The sequence below is a fragment of the Melampsora larici-populina genome, assembly GCF_000204055.1.
Source record: "Melampsora larici-populina 98AG31 unplaced genomic scaffold MELLAscaffold_9, whole genome shotgun sequence".
In the NCBI taxonomy this organism is placed as follows: Eukaryota; Fungi; Basidiomycota; class Pucciniomycetes; order Pucciniales; family Melampsoraceae; genus Melampsora; species Melampsora laricis-populina.
Window position 1 is genome coordinate 1,078,129 of NW_006768773.1, and position 20,681 is coordinate 1,098,809.

General features: G+C 39.8%; 3 protein-coding genes across 3 annotated transcripts; 2 read left to right on the forward strand and 1 right to left on the reverse strand.

Moving 5' to 3' along the window:
• Window positions 1-14,806: 14,806 nt before the first annotated feature.
• On the forward strand, window positions 14,807-17,587 carry MELLADRAFT_77196 (uncharacterized protein; the record flags this gene model as incomplete). The annotated part of the gene is made up of 4 exons (XM_007407405.1): window positions 14,807-15,844; window positions 15,936-16,421; window positions 16,488-16,916; window positions 16,998-17,587. The coding sequence occupies 4 exons, from the start codon at window positions 14,807-14,809 to the stop codon at window positions 17,280-17,282; spliced, it is 2,238 nt and encodes a 745-aa protein (XP_007407467.1).
• A 148-nt stretch (window positions 17,588-17,735) lies between these two features.
• On the forward strand, window positions 17,736-19,289 carry MELLADRAFT_104400 (uncharacterized protein; the record flags this gene model as incomplete). The annotated part of the gene is made up of 5 exons (XM_007407406.1): window positions 17,736-17,768; window positions 18,219-18,350; window positions 18,560-18,688; window positions 18,734-18,855; window positions 19,202-19,289. The coding sequence occupies 5 exons, from the start codon at window positions 17,736-17,738 to the stop codon at window positions 19,287-19,289; spliced, it is 504 nt and encodes a 167-aa protein (XP_007407468.1).
• Window positions 19,290-19,423: 134 nt separating this feature from the next.
• Window positions 19,424-20,040, reverse strand: MELLADRAFT_104401 (uncharacterized protein; the record flags this gene model as incomplete). Its single annotated transcript, XM_007407560.1, has 3 exons — window positions 19,424-19,577; window positions 19,741-19,861; window positions 19,983-20,040. The coding sequence occupies 3 exons, from the start codon at window positions 20,038-20,040 to the stop codon at window positions 19,424-19,426; spliced, it is 333 nt and encodes a 110-aa protein (XP_007407622.1).
• Window positions 20,041-20,681: the final 641 nt, after the last annotated feature.

Genomic DNA, 20,681 nt, shown 5'->3' on the forward strand with positions numbered 1-20,681 from the left:
CTTTCTCCGCCAGCTTGTCCGGGAGTTTTGGCGAGTTTTGGCGACTTACAAAACTTCACATGCATACGCCCACAGCATCAGATCGTATGTACATTAGGTGCCTTCAAACTAGGGAAAAGTTGAAATGTTGAACAGAAAAATTGGGAACCGTGTAATTACAATACAAGCGATACAACGCTATAGTGAAATCATAGTTTTTCATTACACGCCTTTTTACTGCTTCAAAACTGTGAAGCCCTATGAGGGAGGCCCCCTCCAAATACAAAGTCTAACTTTGTGATTGCACTACAGCGTTGTATTGCTTGTATTGTAATTACAGTCTAACCCGCGCTGTTGTATACCCGCGCATATGCATATCCAGCCAAAATGCATAGGTTTTGGTCTCCACCACGCTGGTGCGGGCCAAAACAAGATTTTAATTGCATATTGCATGATGCATAGGGTCAAAGCAAAAAAAATTATATCTTGGAAGCGGTATTGCATAGGTCAAACCCAGTGATGTGGTGGTGATACTGACAAAAAGCAACAGCAGTTGTGCTTTGGAATGATCAGCAAAGTGATATCACCCACCTCACACGATCTTCGGCTCCCTTAGATCAATTTGCATCTTTTTTCATCATGTCTGCTACTGAAAACAAGGAATTAGCTCACATAGAGGGCACTGGTACAGCTTCTGGTCTCAAATTGGACAACTCTTTGCAGAAGTATGCCGAGATGCTTGAGTCCGAGCTGTTTTTTGGTAACAAAAAACAAGTGGCAATAACTGATTTCTTCCAACGTGTGACTATATCTAACACTTGATTATCAATAGCCTTCAAAAATACTTCAATTTCTTTCTTTTTGTACATGTCGTACCAAATAAGCACAAGTCCTCAAAAGTTATTGTTTGTTGACTGTTTTTTGTAACACATTGTACTTGATAAAGCATGTTCTTGAAAACAATTGTTTTTGTTTCTTTCTGTACATATCGTACTAAATAGACAACAAATGTCCTCAAAATTAAACACTTTCTTACTGAAGTTTTCCCACCTTCACCCTCTCTTGTCCCATATGGGTGGGGTAATACAATAACCGTACTAATGCATAATTCTATGCAATACACCCCAAAATCTAAATGCATATTTTTATGCATTTTGGGGGTGTAGGTCAAAAAGCATAACCCGTCTAATTGCATAGGAAAGTGAGTCTCCCCAAATTATGCATTAGCGCGGGTTAGACTGTACACGGTTCCCAATTTTTCTGTTCAACATTTCAACTTTTCCCTAGTTTGAAGGCACCTATTGTCCTACGATCCAAACTTGAAGGGCAATTTTGTGCTCGAATGGCCATATTATCTACCTGTTGTATCATATTTGCAGACATCTTTTAGTTTCAAATATGTAGGGGGGCTCAGAGCATCAGGTCAAGATTTTCAAGGTGTTTCCTTAAAATTTGGGGAAACCTTTTTACGGTACTGTGCTGTATGTACACCGTGTCTGTAGCCTTGTAGCACGTCAGTGTGCACACACCAAGGACTCTTTATAGACACTCAAGAGACCTGTTAAAAATGTCACCACAACTGGTATGTCTTCCCCTTGTCAATTGAGACATTGACACTCAGTTGACCCCAGCTGCTGACAAAGGATGCCACAAATCCTATTACCAAATGTTGATTCACAAAGGGGGCTCAACAACAATCTCAGTCTAGATGCAACCAAATTTGTCTTCACACTCTCTGTGTGTGCACCTCAATGTGCTAAAAGGATACTGACATGGTGGTGAAAAGATCTCCTGTTTTTTTGAAACAACATGGTGAGCAGTGGTCAACAGCAATCAACTTGCTCAAGAAGCCATTGATCCATAATATGTTTTCTTTTGTGGGTGTTTGCTAGCTACTTATTGTCTCAGTTTTGACACCTTTCTTTGCTTTTTCACCTCACATTGTTGGTCTAGTGTTTTTTGTTTTATAGTTTTTTGAGTTTTCTTATTGCTGTAGATTTGTGTAAATTTGCTGCTCAGAAAAATTTGGGACAATGTTAAAGAAATACCAAATTCATGAAATTTACACAAAGATTTATGAATTTGAGATTTTGTTTTCCGGTCAAAGCTGCAAAACTTGTTGACCTGAGCTCCCCTAATATGGTATTTAATCCAATCATATTTTCTGTAAATTTGTATGAAACACATCTGCATAATGAAGGATACATCTGAATGTACCGTACTTGTGATGTAAATCCAGCTGCCATTTTCTGATCATTATCAATATATATTCTAATGTTGATAAAACATCCTTGAAATTCTATCAATATTCAATATTGATGGATATTGATCACTTAAAATCTTTTTAAAGCTTGAATGACTGTAGTCGCAGCTTGAGTATACAAAGATCAGACATAGACACAGACTCCTGGACCTCACAGTACTTTTGGTTGTTGACCAAGAAGGTTTGAAAACATAAGACTGCTCAGTAGGTTCAGTATATAAAGGAAAACCCAGGATCTGCCTGCGGGTCAAGGATAGGCCTCAGGGGTTGTACTTCTCAACCGCCAGCGTGGTGGGTGGGTTTTTTTCTCAAAGAGGAAAAGAAGGATGTCTAGAAACTTTCTTGTGGGATTTTCAGCTAGCAGTGTCAGCCGTGTCAGTGAGAGGTTCTTCAGAGCAGAACCTCCAGGTTACTGACAATCCAAATAACCAGCCTACAAATATAAAAACAGGATACATAGAAAGAATACACATCCCTATCACTCAAGTTGCAACAGCGTAAAATAGAAACTAAACAAACTCAATGTTCAAGAAAGGTATCATTTTCAAAAGTACATTTTCTAAAACATTAGTTATTTCAATTGTAAAATTACATTCAATAATTAGAAAGAGCTGAGAACATATCTGTCATCATTATATGATTAATCAACCAGGCAAGGGTTGAGTGATATAAGAAAACCCTGTTCAGGAAGGTTAAGGATAAAACAATAGCAACCAGCCCTTTGAAAGAAACACAGTATATCATTGAAGAACTACCCTAGATAAATGTATTCAAACCCTGGAGAAACATACTTAATCACCACCACATAGATCAAAGCTCATCATTTAAATACAAGTCATTCTTGGCCAACAAGCAAGAAAATCATTCCATTATTACATTACATTACAAAAAACCATCATTTGATTTTAAACTCAATCATGATTTGAAATTTTGTGTCCTATCTTGTACCTTCATGAAAAACTCTTTGCTTTTGAATAAAATCTCACTACATAGACTTGTTTCATTGTAAAGGCCTTCTTTCATCTCTTAAAAGATATTGTTCTTCTTCTTTTATCTTTTCTCCTTTGAGAATTATTCAAAGATTGTCAAGTGTTGTCTAGTCAACTAAAGTCTCTCTCTTTTTTGATGACTCCTTGGTCATGAAACACTAAAGTGTGGCCCAAGGCATAACCACAAAATCTTGTGTTCACCTTAGAAGGCATTCAAGTAAGTGTACTTAATTAGCATCCTGGCAGCAGTATAAATTCTGTACCTAAGATATTTATGACTAACAAATATAATCAGTTTCAGTTACCTACCAATAATCAAAAAATAAATTTCAAGAGTTGCTATACAGTTGTACAACTCTGGAAAGATACATTCTGCACATATTATTCAGCTTAAATTTTCTATTTTAACTACATTTGGAAACTCAGGCTGACAAGCAGCATGGAGAGTGAGATGAGAGGGAATTTTCCTTCTCTCTGACCTGCCCAAAATATGTGTCTCATAGGTATCAACAGTTCACATATTGTCTAACCATCTGCGTGATATACTCTGTGTATATGTCACCCTTCTGTCTTGAGAATGGACTCCAGAAAGACTCATGATTTATTTGACACTGAAAATAGTTCCATATATATTAGTCCAATGCTTAACACCAATTAATTTTTATAACTCAATACCACTGATCTTTTATAGACAGTGACTCAATGCTTATTACTAATGATGAGCAAGACTACAAGTCACAAGTAAATATACATTAGTATCAATCTTCAACGCAGGGAAAATAAATTCAAGCCCCTACCTCCTTCAAAATTGAACCAACTGCAAGGTGCACTATGATGTAATCCATGCATGGGAGCAGGTAAATTCATATATAATGTAATACATGCTTATGAGTTGTGATAGGTAATGCACCGACCCGGCCCAGAAAAACCGGGTTGGCCCCGGGACCGGGACCGGGTCGACCGGGTCTCGGCGCGGCTCCAAGGAAGATCGGGCTGACCCGGTCCGGCCCGTTGATAGGAAAACAGGCAAGTTTTGGTGAAATGATCTGCAATTTCCACAGAAAATGATATCATTTCTTCATTTAGTCAAATTATTATTCACTATTGCTGCCATACGAGTCTTTTACAAAGGTATCTGAAGCCCGATTCAGGATTTGAGCCTGCCCGGCGTCAATTTTGTGAGTTATTTGTTCCTTTCAAAGCGCACATTGAGTTTGAGCTACCGGACCGGGTCGACCCGGTTTGAAGCTGGCTTGGTCTCGGGCGAGCTGAGAATCTCCGGGTCAGGGCCGGGTCAATGCATTAGTGATAGGTCAATATAAAAACCAGAAATTTTAGATCCCATCTCTTTGAATAGCTACACATGACAGCAATCACACAATTTCCTCTTCTTAAATCACTTGAGGTATAACTTATGAAGATACCTTCTGGAATCAATTTGGATTATTCATCCAGCCATGTTTTTTTGTTTTTTTGTTATTTTGTTGGCTCTATAAAACTTCATTGATTCACTGATTTCTCTTTTGTTGGTCCTATAATCCAAAAAGCTTTTCCAAAAAAGCTTTGATGTGACATCATCTCTTTGATTGAGGAATGCAAGAAGGATCTTACAGGTACTATCATTTCTATTCACCTCCCATATCTTCCAGTCACTGTGTGTGATTGAAGCCATCAAATATGAAAAACCAAGGCTCAATTGGTAACCTCCACATGTAATTTCAACCTTCAGCATATTTTTCAAGATTGTTGGTTCTGAACGGTCTCTGAAATTTCCAAGATGTCCAACAGGTTCAAGCTGATCCAGATATTCTCCTTCTAATTCCCCTTGGTGTGATATTATCTGGTGTGATTTACTGTCCCATTTGCTCCAGAGACTACCCACTGGTGTGATATTGATTTTACATTTCTGTTTCTGCATGTCTTTCTCCCATTCACCAATAAATGAAGTGCTGAAATATATGGAACAATTGTGCTTTGGGGAAAATATTCTTTGATTGAAACTTTGAGGTGCATGCAGTACTAGTATTACTCGAGCCACTGGGTGTAAATGGTGTGTTGAACCAATAATCCTTGCCTGCTCTTCTTCTTTTTCCTTTGACAAACTAAAGACAAGACTGGGATTCGTGATTTGATGAAAGATATCTGTAGTCCAAACCAAAAATCTGGCCAAATCATCATATTTTATCTCCATATGAGGTAACAAGAACATTTGATGGTAGGCTGAAAAGACAATTGCAACAAGGTTCATTGCCCTTTGTGAAATCTGAGATTGTGGATCATGTGATATCACAAAATAAACAAAAGGTAGAACAGTCCTAGGATGCCAGATCTTTTCTGCTTCTGTAAGCTCAAATGGTTTCAGTGTACGCTTCAAAGGTTTCATGATCAAGTCTACAAGTTTCTGTGCAACTGTTTGGGAGGCACATGCAAGTTCTTCACTTGGGATATGCGTAAAAAAGTCAGGGATTGAAATGATGAGACTGTCCAACATGTTTGTTCTTCTTTCTTCATCATAATTCTTTGACAAATCCACATGATTCTCAATATCCTCTCCATCAACATATGGAATTTCATTCAAATCTAGTATTCCCTTGTGTGGAAGTTCTGAGCTTTGGTAAGATTTTTCAGTGGACTCTAAGCCTTGCACTGGGAACAGATTCAGGGTATCCCTCTTCTCTCCTAAATTCTGGATATATCTGTTGGTTTCCTTGGATGATGAATGTGCTACCCAAGATAAAGAGTTCAAAGCTTCTGGTAGAACTGGGGTAAGGGCGGATTTCAAAGGTGACCAAGATTCTCTATTTTCCAACCTTGAAACTTCAAGAAATTCTTTGTTTGCCCAAGTAGACAGCCTTGAACTTTGGTTCAAACCATCATTTGTCAGTTCTCCTCCATTGATTGTCCTATCTCCATGGTTATTGGACATGTTGTCAGGATGAGCCATAGCTTTCATTTTTGAATGTGGTATTTTCATGAAAGAAGATTCTGAATGTGGGTCAGAGTGTTGAGAATCATCTAGGCCTTTAGCTTCTGGGGCAGCAACTGTTTTCCTGTGTTTTCCAAAGATTATCCCACTTTGATGAACTTCTTTGGAAGGCAATTGTGCCCATTGATAACCATCATGAGGGATATCTTGTGATCCATAGTCTGAATCAAGACCTTTGGATGCTATATCCTTTGTCAAAGTCCTCATGTTTCCATGTGTAAATGGAATCCAGATTGCTATGAGAATGAAAAGCAAGATGGAAGAAGGAGAAGAATGTGGTATGAGGTGGTTCCTGGACATGATCAGTCTATATTCTGTTCAATTCACAGAGATATTGAGGATGTATGCTTTGGAAGATCAGTTAAGATAGTATTGAATGGTATAGGAAAATAAATCTGAATTTTCAGGAATCACTGTTCTCATTAAATTTTAATATCAAAGGCGTTCATTTCAAACACTACTGTACAGGTCCAAAAATCTCCTACAAATGATGACCTCCTCACTGAAACAAAATCACCAAGTCAGTATTGCTTTTCTTGATTTTGCTTAGTTGGAATGCCAATAATCCAAGTCAAAAGCTTATCTGTTACAAAACCAGTATTCAGTTCTTGAACAAAACCCTTTGATTTGAAACCTGTACATAATGTATGGTGTGTTCAAGCTGGGAGTTATTAATTAGGCAAGTCATTTTCTTCCAATACATTTTTCGTCCAACACAAGGGAACTTTTCTGCACGCACAATGAAAACTTCCAACACTCTACTTGTTTTGCCCTTTCTTTGTTGCAATTGTTTTGATAAAGACCACTAAACACTGTCATTACATACTTCAATGATCCAAAAACTGAAAACTTGCAAGGAAGGAAGTAGAGGCTCAGTTCAGAGTACAGAACTACCAGCCAATGAGATGTCCTCTCAGGATCAGACATCAGTAGATTGTAATAAGATACTGAAGCCCTGTCCCAATATTCTCCCCATACCAAAGCACAACAAATAACATGCACTGTGTGTTGAAAGCCAATCAAGACTGAGGTCAAGTGTAGCTTAGTAGCGGGTTTTGGCTTAAGTCATGTGTTGGTATTGTTATCATGGTTTCTATTTTTTTCTCATCTAAGACGACATCACGTATTGTGCTTTACTGTGATATAGATCAATCCCAACCAACTATCCAGATGATCTTTTCAAACTGTTTTTCATAGTTGATGTTTAGATATATACTTGTTTTCTCTTTGTCCCATGTTCTTACTCTCTTTCCCTATCTTTTGGAAATAGAGTATAAAGTGTCTCATTATCTTTCAGTGTGTTTCATGATTATCATTACTGAATACCTTCCTGCTGATAGATTTCCATTAGATCACTTGTGTCTCAAGCTTTATAAAGCTTACAAAATCATCTCACACTTTACCTTATCTTTTCCTCCGTAATATTAGGTATATTCACTTCTAGACTTCTATCTTGATTCTTTTCGTTTAGTTGTTTATCTTTCTCTATCTTGTTTGTGATTAGGTTAGTCTCAGGTCTGCATACCTGTAAGATTGGAGAATGGTGCTTACGTTCTGCACCAACATGATAGGTCCAACCGTGTTCTGAGCCATTTACACTACACAAAATATAATATTTTCTGGGCAGAAAATTAAATTATTGATACACAAAAATATTGAGAGGCCAGGAGAAGGGCAAAAAATAAATAAAAATATGCATCTTGTTCCCTGCGGTGAGAGCTTCACTCTCCATATTTTTCCATATTTTTACAGTCCATATTGATAAGTGTACTAACAATAAACCTTCATAATCATCCAATTACAACCTGTAACAAGCACTGAAATTTGGCTCATTAGTGTTTAGAGAAACTTTTGATTTCAGAAAACACCTATAACTTTGTCAAATCTGCCTCAAAACACTCAATTTTAAGTGCATTAGAAAGCTGAACTCTTCCTCTCAAACTTTCATAAGATCAAGAACTATGTAGCTAGTATGACAATCATTCTATGGATCTGTATGTACAAATGTATAAAAAAGATGATATCTTTTTTAGCAGACCAGCATGCTGTGTGGTCCTATTATGAACTATTTGGAGGACAATTCCAGCTTACCAATGCACCCAAAATCAAGCGTTTTGGACCGTAATTGAAAAAGTTATGAGTATTTTCAGAAATCAAAAGTTTCTCTAAACACTAATGAGCCCAATTTCAGTGCTTGTTACAGGTTGTAATTGGATGATTGTGAAGGTTTATTGTTAGTACACTTATCAATATGGACTGTAAAAATACGGAAAAATATGCAGAGTGAAGTTCTCAACGCAGGGAACAAGATGCATATTTTTATTCATTTTTTGCTCTCCTCCTGGCCTCTCAATATTTTTGTGTATCAATAATTTAATTTTCTGCCCAGAAAATATTATCTTTCTTGTAGTGAAGAGTGTAAATTCCTCAAGTTGAAAGAGTAAAATGATCAATAGTACAGTTTGTCATAAAAGGATCCAATACTTCACACCTGAGCCATAACACCCACACCACATATGTGTAGCAAGCTAAGAGCATCCGCACTCGTGCGGTAACTCGGGTGCGGTAAGGTTAAATTTACCGCAACCGCAGGGTATTTTCCACACCGGTGGAAAATTAGCCCTGCGGTACTTAATTTTTGATCGTTTTGCGTTAGCCAATCGGTAAATTAACCGATTGGCTAACGCATGCGGTATCACACATCCATATCTCTTACTTCCTTTCAGACTCAATAGGGAGCTATTAACCCTAGTTACTTTGTGATTAACTATGGGTTGTCATTTATTAGAACTTTTAAGATTTCTAATCAATTACTTCGTATCCTCTTTGATACGCCTACTTCTTTCTTTATTTCTTTACTACAGTGTTGCTAAGTGTACGCTTGTATACTCTACAAGTGTTTGGGTGGGGGGGTCTTCCTAACCCTACGAAGTGCAAATACAGGCTTTATTGAAGAAGCCACGTAGGGCAGCTGATTGATACCTAATTATTTGCAACAAGGGGTTAGGGAGTGCCGACACCTAGATGAGACTACAGGATAAACAGGAAGAGCATGAAGTGAGGGGTTAGTGATATACCCCGAACTGCTGTCCTATTATCCATGGTAGTCCACTGAGTAAGGGAGGGAGGGATGGAAATTGAAATTTAAGACTTGAGTCTGTCGAGACTATTGGTAGTAGTCTCAGGAGACAAGAGGAATCAAGAAAACAAGAGCGCGCGAAGGGAAGGAGGGACAAAAGGTTGTAGGTCACCATTCCCTTCTTATAACACTCCTTGGTAGGAATTCTCTCCGGCTGAGAGCTCTGCTCGAGATCTTATGTAAACAGACGAGCTTACATAATCTTAGGAGCTCTACAAGTTCCTCTTCGGGTTCTTATTCCCCTTTAGGAAGGAACTTCGCGAATTCCTAATCTGTATTCTTGACATCTGTGAGTATGGACAAGAGCAATCTCCTTGCGTGCCTCATACAATTACGCCGCATCACGACTTGTTCACGGCAACTCAACTCCAAAGACAAAAATCAACCCGACCTCCAACACCAAAGTCAACAACCAACACCTCCTTTTCACCTAACTTACAACAAAGTCAGTCACATGAATCAACTCGAGAATTCTCAACACTGATCAATGTCTTTTCCATTGTCAATTTTTCTGTCCTTTTTCAATTAAAATAGGTTAATCAGATATCTTCAACTCGACTTCAAACCATTCGGATGAAAATGAAGAATATCAAGATTCATATAGCTATGTAGAGGTCAATATATGAGAAAATTAACATTAAAAGACTAATCATTGGAGGACTTTTAAGATCAAGTGCTACAAATCAAAAATTGAAAAAAGTTTAGATCTGTTTACAAGATTGTTCATTGTTATTTCCTAGTTTTAAACCTTTAAATCTTTTACAAAATCATTATGTGTATTCACACTCATTAAAAGCTTTCTCAACGTAGCAAAGCCTTTGTTTTTTAAGTGGAATTCATGTATCGAGTAGCTGAACAAAGTCAAAAGTCATGTTGACTTTGTCCTTTTAAATCAAGATCTATTGATCAAGTAGATGAACGAGATGATATTGGATCCTCATGTGTAGATGGAGGGTTTGAAAGTATATTCAGTCCTCCAGTGCAAAGAAGAGGACGGTGCTTTATCATATGAAAACTTGCGATGAAAGCAGGTGATTTGTACTCAAAAAATCAAAACTTTACCTTACTGCATGACCGGTGTGGAGCACACGCGTTATCTGTAAAGTTATAAAAGTTACAGCGCGGCTAATGCAAACGAGTGCGAAATTTGCTTGAGTTAAGTAACTTTTTACTTAATGTAGTGTTTGTTACCGCACTTGACCAAGTTAACAACCGCAAACAAGTGTGGATGCTCTAAGTAAATAGCTGTCTATCATGTACATACAGGTCTTCCCAGTTTTTTGCCCATCAAAATAAATAAATCACATGTTATACCACATGTAACTTTTTTGACTTCAAAAGAATTGTCCCAAAAGTTCACTGCATATAATTCTGTAGCTGCTCAGGCAATATTGTTGGAGTTATTTCTTAGTAACAGAAAGGGTGCTACATGCAGTTGAGTTGATGAGATTACACCAACATGTTGAGTCAGTGTATGTAGTCAATCTTCTGAATGCTTTTGTCAATCTGAAAAAAGTTACAGCATGTATTACATCTGAATCACTTATCCTGATGAGCAGATAACTGAGCAGGACTGTATGTACATGATAACCACCTATTCACTGAGCCTGCAAAACATATGTAGTATGGGTGTTATGGCTCAGGTTTGGAGTGATATTATGACAAATCATACTCCCAATCATTTTTTCCTGCCCACTTGGGGAAGTGGAATAATGTTTGAAGTGATGGTATCATGTACCCATTCCTTGAGTCAGTTGATGAAAACATAATGATATGATACCCTAAGTGCAAATATAGGATCTGGATATCTGCCTAAAAACTCAGTTGGCTGCGAGAGGGGACAGAAAAAGCTTGCTGCTCACCAACTGGCCTGTGAAGAGATTGGTCTACAATGCATGTTTTGAATACCCTTAATATCCTCATCTCTTTCTGTTTCAAGATTAAGAGAGCATTAAGGCAGTGCTCAAATATCTCCCTGTTGTAGGCTGATTTCTGATCCCAAGAGGAAATCTCCAATCATTTGGCAAGTTTGTTATCTGAACTGAGCCTCTGCCTCATCTTCTCCCAGGATGTTTGTTCTCTCACTCAAAACACAGAACAAAGTGCTTTGCCCAATCAGATGGCCATCTCCTTGTAGGAGTACTCAAAGTGATACTCATATACTTATAGCTAGTTCAGTCAGTGTTTTAAGCGTTTGAGCAGAACAAATGTTTCAAGAATTGCCTTCTCTCAAAAAGGAAAACAGTTAAGCCTTAAGCTTGCAAGAGACTTACAACATTTCAGTCAAGCGGCTTGGTTCTTGAATATGGTGCTTGCATAGAGTTTTCTAATTGATTTTGAAGTTCAAGCAGGAAACTTATAAATCTTACACCACATGGAAATCATGTACAAAAGCTCTCATTGCATAAAATATTCTTACATTCTATCACTAAGTTCTCCCCAAATGGAAGTTGATGTCTGATTTTTCCAGGTTTCAAGCTCCTCTGTAGCTATCAAGAGTCATACTAGTGATTTTTCAAATTGAATTCCAACCAACACCCATACAGAAGCTGCTATAGCTGTTGATAATTTGAAACAGAAAAAATTGAATTGCTGATGTTTGCACAACTTGTAAATATGTAAGAGACTCCACAACAGTGCCAAGGTTGGGCAGGCTCTTGACAATGTAGAAACATGCAAAATTTCTACAGCGGACCTTGCACAACTGGGATTTAACATTGTCAGCCCTCAGACTTTGAGACTTCAAGAGGGGCTCTCCTTGTGTGCAAACTTGATATGGGCCCCCAATATCATGTGTGATGACCATATAGGTTCTGGGCACAGATTTTAAAAGGAGAGGTGTACCATCTGAGCAAAAAAAAGATAGAAAACAAAAAGAAAACATGATTTCCGGTACTAAAATTTCAATCCCATGCAAGGAACATGGGCTAAGGAAGAGCCTTGGTCTGTTGGAACCTGACCCAATCAGATGAGCTCAGTCTGAGCCTGTTCTAGCTTAGGGGATTACATATATATTTGAAATTCTTTGACTTGATTCCAGTGCCCAAGTATTTGAACCATACATGGACTTGAGTATTGTGATCACAATTTTGGAACTTGATTTCAAAGTGGTAGATCTAGATCATCTACAGTGGTGCCCCACTTGTGCAACCTCTGAAACAGACCCCCGACCTTGATCTTTGGATGTAGGGGGTCATAAACACATGCTCTGCACTGTGGTCCATCTAAACTCTGGGGGCAAAACTTGCTTGAGTAATCCAATATGCTTGAACAATCATGTTTTAAGAGTAACACAGTTGGCTCTGAAAAATTTGATTGTACAAGTGTATCCTCATAGCCATGTATGGTGATTCTGCAGCCATGTCTGCTCTCAAAGAGGGGCTTATGACTTAAACCTTGGGTTTGGCCTGAGCACAGCAGGATTCAATTTTGTGTCAACCCCCTTTTTGAGGGCTCTAAACATTATGCAACCTCACAAAATATGAGAGGAGCTTCTTCTTCATGATCTTCTGTATCTTCTTGTACCAATTTTTGCATCTCTAATGTTATAGGTCACAAGGAAGATGGACTCCGAGATCAAGTGATACTGGATGGTTCAAGTCTGCACATGGCCATGTATTGAATAAGACCTAGATTTACAAGAACACAACAGCTCAACTATTCCACTTTGCTCAAATAAAGTTGTGCTAAAAGTGGCACAAGCATGTGTAGAAGGCTTATAACAGGCTGTGTTCAATTTTATGTGAGGTTGCATAAGCAGAGCCCTCAAAATGGGGGTCACAGCAAAAGTGCTTGAACATCCCGCTGTGCTCAGGCCGGATCTGGGGTTTTAGTCATAAGCCCCTCTTTGAGAGCAGACATGGACATGTTGCAAGAAGGGATCAGTTAAGCTTATATGGATCGTTTTTTTGATTTATCTACAGCTATTCCAAGACTGGTTGATCCAAAAATTGCAGAGAAATGCATCATTGCAGCAGACAAAATGACTGTAACCAGTTTTGCCATTTTCCCCTGGAATTAACTTAGCCACACCTGATGTGCATGTTGGCCATGGAGTGGTTATGTCAACTCTTACTAACCAATGAGAAAGAGATGTCCTCACCCCTAGCCATGAAAGCTAAATAATGATCATAGGGGATTTGGCCACACACATATGGCAAAAGATCTACAGATGAATGGTCACAAGGAGACATGATCTTTGTAAAAGGATCCTCTTTGTTCCATGTTGCTCAACCTTGTGAAAAGAAAAAACTCAGTAAAACCCGAATTACGAGTTTTGCATGGGAGAGAATTTTTGAAAAAATAAATCAACCATTGTTGGAACAGCTGTGATATAAATTTTTAAACCTTTTTTCTGTTAACACTCCAAGGTTAGTACATTCTGAGAACCAGTGCAAGATGAGGCTCCATATGCAAAACTCACCAATCAACATATCACTGATTGTGACTCACAGGTTCTCCATCAACCTTCAGAGTTCCCAGTTCCCAGATTGGATTTGAGTGACAAGAAAACAAAAAGACTAGGCCAAGGCATTGGAAGTTTAGCCAGAGTGATTGAAAGGTACACAGTAGGTGCTGGACCCTACCGCTTCGTTCAAAGTGTAGTTGGTTAGAAAATGAGGATTCAAGGTTTGCTATACTCAAATTCCAATCTCATGCAAGGAATCCAGATTGAGGAATAAGTCCCACATGCCTCAGACATGGGTTTACATACCGGAAACGCATGATTACGGTAACTTCCAATTTTTCCTGTCCTTTGAAGTTCGCAAGGTTGAACAATTGACCACATTCTCAAACTTAACTAAGCTCCTCAACGCTTTAACGAATTGGTTTGAAGTTGATATATATGAAGCCGCCGAGACAAAATGCTGAAGGAACATGTGGAAAGGAAATTTACGTGGAGCACGTTTGACCACGATCTAATTTTCAAGATGCTACCATCAGTCTGGTCCAGCAGCTGTCATAACGATGGTTACCGTGAAGCGATGGCTAAAAGGTTTGAGGCGGCCCAGCAAATGTATGACGACGAGAAATGAAATTCAAATGATTGGATTAGTTGTTTTGGTTTAAGTCTCTCATGAACTGATGCGGGCTTTTGTCGATGAGGTGAATCACGAAGGATGGCTACCAAGTCAACCAAAAATAAACCATTCAAGCTGAGACAAGACCAAGGCCACCTATACTTCTAAACACTTGCGCTTAAATTCACTAGCGTGTTTCCACTCAGCTCAATTCGTTTCGCGATTCAAGATCTTTAATCCAGTCTTTGATCGTTCAAAGCACAACACTTTATATTTTGGCTCGCATACTTCCGCTGGATCGGTCTACCACGTCGTCATACCTGATCTCCCGAGCCTGCAGAGCAAACATCTCAATTCACTTCTAATACTATCGCCCACCAACAAACTAAACAGCTTCGAACTTCATCAACCTCAGCTGCGTTCTTCGAAATGCCCTTTCGATCCTCTTCTCCAATTCATCGCCAAACCAGCTTCGATCAAGACCTCGAAGATGAGGAGGACGCTGAGCTATTGCTACCAGCTCAAGATGGAACTCGTTACAAGCGAATCCAGAAAGTCAAGTACTCGGTGTCTTATATCCTGCTGGCCACTGCTGCTGCTTTCGTGCTTGCTGTGATGATTTGGATTGGGCCAGCATTACCGAACAAAGATCCAACCGGACTTGGAGCTCAATCGCATGCTACCGTCAGCCTCATCAATGACGTTTCCTCAGCTGCCGATAATCTACCTGCCGTTATCTCGGCGTCTTCTTCAGCCAACAACACTCACCGACCCGCGCTCTCAGTCAACAGACCTCCACCTGAGCAACAGCCTCTTCCACCTCATCACTGGAACCCACTTCTCTTCGACCCTTCTCCTCTCACACACATCTCCGTCAAGCCTTGCATGTTTCCTCCTTGGGCTTTTCCCTCATTCTGCGAACCGACCCAGTCGGCAAGGGACAAAGCGTTATACGGCAAATGGGTCCGTGTACCACGTGATCTAAGTAAAGGAGTTGGACATTACTACACGGAGATTTATTATCGACGAATGCAGACAGCCTACGTACCAGGTCATGTCCAAGGTGTTCAGCCTATCACCGGTCTGAGGGTGCTTGAAGATTCTGAAGCACAAACTGAAGAGATGAAGGCCGAACTTGAGCGTGATGGTTGGGAACCAGCAGGCGAAAACATGCGCACTGGTATTTGGCCTGCCAAGATCGAACCTGCCCAACTTTATTTCACTCGATCAACGACTTACAATGGCACCGTACAACCTCGACCGATCATTGAGGTAGACGTAATTTGGGGAAATCCAGCGGAAGCAAAACCTTGGTGGGGCTTCGAGCGTCTCAGTAGCCCGGTCTTCAAGGCCGATAACGCAATGGACAAGATACAATGTGATATTATTGTTCGAAGAGAGAACGTCAAAGCATCGCCTCCACCGAACCTTTTCTTTAACTCAGAAGGGAAATTCAAAATACTTCAAGTCAGTCATCTTTTGCTTTTATTCCTTTTGCTTTCAGCCTATATAGTATCATCGAGTCTGAACTGATTTTCAAATATCCTTCCAACTTCAGATCTCCGACCTTCATCTCAGTGCTTCCGGAGGTACATGCAAAAATGCAGAACTACTACCCTCGTGTGAAAAAGACGGCGCAGATGCATCCACGGTGAAATGGCTTACAAATGTGATGGAGAAACAGAAGCCTGACCTTGTCGTCTTATCAGGTGACCAATTGGACGGTGATGGCAAGACGTTTGATACTCTTTCGACCCTTGTCAAGGTAGGTCATTTGATGGCCGACAAGCAAGTTCCTTGGACTGTGGTGTTTGGAGATCATGATTCCGATAAAGCTCTTGCCAAGGAAGAACAGATGTATGTCTTGAAACGAATGCCATACTTTGTTGGTAAAGCGGGACCGGGTGTTCCAGGTATCGGTGATGAGGGTCTCCCAGAAGTCGATGAATTATCGGACATGGGTGTAGGAAATTATGTGTTGGGTGTCAATGGTAGCCAGACAGATCAAGTTCAGGCCTTGACACTTTACTTCCTCGACTCTCATGTTCGTAGCCCGTTGTCAATCCCACTCGGAGCAACTTGACTGATACCATTTTTCGCCTCCATACAGGATCATCGTCCATTGTCAGTATCTCAACTCTGGAGCATGGCCATGGGAGCTTCTACAGAGTTTGATTGGTTAAAGGAATCCCAAATAGATTGGTACCGAACCCAATCCGAACATCAACCAACCCTTGTACGACCTTACCGCCCAGCCGGAAGTCCGAGCCCTCACCTTACTAAGCTAGTCCGTCGTCAACAAAAACCTCGCAAGATTCGAAAACCTCCAGCTATCATGTTTTTCCATATTCCACTTCCAGAGGCCTATGAAAAGGCAGATAAGAATACCGCGACTGGTGGTGAACTTGTGTATGGTAATCAAAGGCAAGGACCTATGTGCCCAAGTAAAGGTGTGGGATTTTTTGAGCGAGGTGTTTTGAATGTCACCGATGGGGCGGGAGAAACTGAAGTCAAAGTTATTGCAAATGGCCATGCTCACGTATGTCTAATTCCTTAGCTTTTTGGGCTGCATGCTACTTGTACATCTGGTTTCTGACATTAACTTCAATTTTCTTCACAGTTGACTGACACATGTAGAAGACACGATGGAGTTTGGAACTGTTTTGCAGGATCGGCTGGATATGGTGCAGCCGGTGATGCGACGTGGGAGCGACGAGTGAGACTTTTCGAAGTTGAGGAATTCGGAGAAATCATTCGGACATCTACAATCCTAGATGAACGAGCACTAGCAAATCAACCAGATGCTAAATCACAAATCAGTCAATTGGTATTATATGGTACAGGTAGTGCTCCTGGAACCGGAGCAGGAGAACAAATAAATGACAAAACTAAGAAAACTTCTTAAATATTACGCTGTAATTTTGTCTTTTTCTACCCTTTGACCTTTGGAAAATCATTTTCTGTAGATTACTGTTTTGATTTAATACATCTGATTGTTACCTCTCTAATGCATTAAATCTCATTGTCATATCAGATCACCACAAAACCGCAACTTGTTCTCCTAAATTTCATCTTGTTTATAAATATGTTTATAATTATCTGCATACACTACCTCCTCTCTTCTTTGGCAACCAAACAAGATGTTGTCCTCTAGTTTCCATTCACCTATTTTTCTTTCAAGAGAATCATGCAAATTCAAACTAATTATTCGAATTGAGTGTTTTTCGATCCTTTGTATGACGTTTCGCTTCTGTGGGAATTGAAACATGCTCGACCAAATTAATAATCTCTCTTTCTGGAAAAAAAGTTGCTCATCATTGTGTTTGACAGCGGTCAAGCTCATAAAAAGTCAAACAACATGTCAACGTCAATGACATCATGGCCACGTATGGTATGTTTGCTGACAGCTCTTTTTTCTTCAAACGCTCATCAATTTGTAATTCGCATTCGACGCCTGAGCGTCGGGACTTGCCTTGGCACGCGAGAATGGGTCTCGCGAGTCGCCGGTCACACCTGGTCACAGGCGACTGCGGACTATATTTCTGTGGGATCATGACCCATCATCAACTTCCTCTGAAGTAATGAAGGACAGCCTACAGGATAATCTCAGAGAGGAGCAGGATGCTTTCAGATGAAAATAAAAACAATCATGTGATCAATTGTTTACACAGCTCAACAAAACCCTAGGGTTCGAATGAAAGATGTCATGCTATGTTGTACTTTTCTCCTACAACGATTTTTTTTATTTTTCTCAACAAAAGAATTTCACCTTCAAAATACTCAATACCTCTTCACACGCACACTATCAGCTCATTGCAAAATACACTTATTCAATCAAAAGATATCTCGAATGTCCATTTGGAAAGTTAATTCACATCGAAGAGACGATGATGATTTACCCGCATTCAACAAAGCTTGGCTGCCAAATCCAGATCAAGCTTTTCTACCCATGAACCACAAGCAAAACGTACGAGTCAGTAAAACTTCAAATGACTATCCTCAACATAAAGTCTCACATTTCTGTTGTACAGTGATTTGTGAATTTTCTCACAATGGATGTCAGATCAAGAAATAATTCTTGAGGTAAACAAAGAAAAAAACTGGATCTTTCTCTTATGAGTCTCATTGCTTTCAGCTTGAAATTTGACCTTTGATTTTTTCTGATCTTTTTTCAACAACCAGCCTACAGCTTCTTATGCTATCATTACTAGCAAATTCATTTACCCTTCTTTTGTACATGTGGTCGTCATACTTGCACCACTTGTCTCAGGACTGATTAAGCTTAGTGCGGATGCTCAGTCGAGCTTTGAGGTAGAGAAGCGCTGATTGATATCGATAGAATCCGATCAATTTCAGGATGAGGGAGATGTCATGGACTGGATTGATTGGCCAGAAGCACAATGTGAATACCTGCGGCAAGCATTGTTTGGGTGTCTAGACAGTGTGCTTGGTGTTGCTTTCGGAGAGAATCGGAGAAGGTGAGGGCACATTGGTACTACTACCAGCCATCGAGCCTGGTGTCGTATGTCTATCCTCAGAAGGCCAAGGGTGGATCAATTTACATCAAGCACGATTGTGTTGTATGTATAGACAGGCTTGGTGATTAGTTAATGTCTGTGGCAGCAAGTACACCAGTGGAAGGTTAGGAGGAATTTTCGCTTGATTGAAAATCCGGCATCCAGGGAACGCAATCTCTCTGGATCAGGATACATTTTTTCCGAGATCGTCCTACTGAAGTTTGTTCAAGGATAGAGAGCCGGTGATGATCAACTCGACCGAGAGAATAGACAAATTGAGTTTTTCATTTGGGTTTCATGCTCATAGAAACAACTCATATATATATGTGCATTTGAAGTCTATCGAGATGTGGATGAAGAGCAATAATCGGGTTGTTATCAAAGCCACTCGATGAAAATCCCATGATGATAAGAAATTGACAAACGAATGAAGATGTTATTTGTTGAGGGAATAATTTGGTTTGGAGGAATCTGATTTGAAGATAACTACTTATCCTCGGAACTTGATATACAACTGAAATGGTGATCATCATAGTGGCCAAACTGATAAGTGTTTGAGTTGAGAAGCAGGTCGGCCCAGTGTCCACCCGTGAAGCGATTGATTGAGAAATGATGACCGAGGTGCTGTACCCTGTTTGATTTGCAATTCAAGCAAACCAAGTCTATCAGAATCAGATGGCATCCTAAGCCACATATAAAAACACTCAGATTGGTCATCTTTTCCATCAGCTGTTTCTCCTTACTCAGAATCAGACAGACCGAGACGAGTTTTTAGATGGTAAGGTAAGATCCGACTCCTGATCATCATACTTTGACTGTCATCAGGGTCAGTTTCTTTGAATTTACCTGCCGCTCTTTAACCCTTTATCTGCTTTCTTCATCCTTCTTTCCCACCTTTTCCACTCGGTGCCTTTTGCCTCACTCAACTGTGCTGTCATCTCTCCGCAGTTTGGTTGCTTATTCATATCTGCGTGAAATCGAAGCACAAGAAACTTGAAAGTCAAAGTGAAAAGTTTCTTGATCAACTTGACGGGTATTTGCGTGGATCATCAATTCATCGTGCGTCTATCGAGAGGAGAAGTGCTTACCGATCCATTTGTACATACTCTGTATGTAATTATTAGCTGACCGCAGTCCATGGACCATACCCGTAACAGACTCGACCGAGCTCAACTCTCTGCAGTTTTGGGTTTGTCTTTCTTTCTTCAAAACACACTCAAAGATCGCAGTCTCCTCAAGTAAACGTTTTACCAAGAAGACAGATCACATTTCAATCGGTCATCTCTTGAAATCAGTGGGAGCTGAACAGGTCGTGAACAAAGTGAGTCGATTTGGAATTTGAATCTCTGTAAACCACTCTTCCCAGGGCTGTATCACACACTTTTCTCTTTGGACTCTTCCATGCCCTTCGACTCTACAGGAGGTCCATTTTTATCTTGATTTTGTCCCTAATTTCATATGTACATAAATACAACATAAATCGCAGTCAGGGCATAAACCACTTTATTGGCATTTTGGCATTTATAACGTTTATAGGTAGTTCAAAACTCCAATTCTCCTTCATCTCAACTCATTTTCGTCAACTGTGGTTTCACTCTTCTCAATCAAGTGCCCTCTTTTATACTCGTACAACCTCCCTCACCTTGCTGTTCTATCTCTATTTGTTTCCTCTCTTGATTCATCTCACCTCATTCTCGGTATCACTATTCAGTCTATCAGTGTGCCTGGCAGTCTGAAGTGATCACATCCATCAGAGCTCTTTACTTTTATCGATTCCACTATTTCGT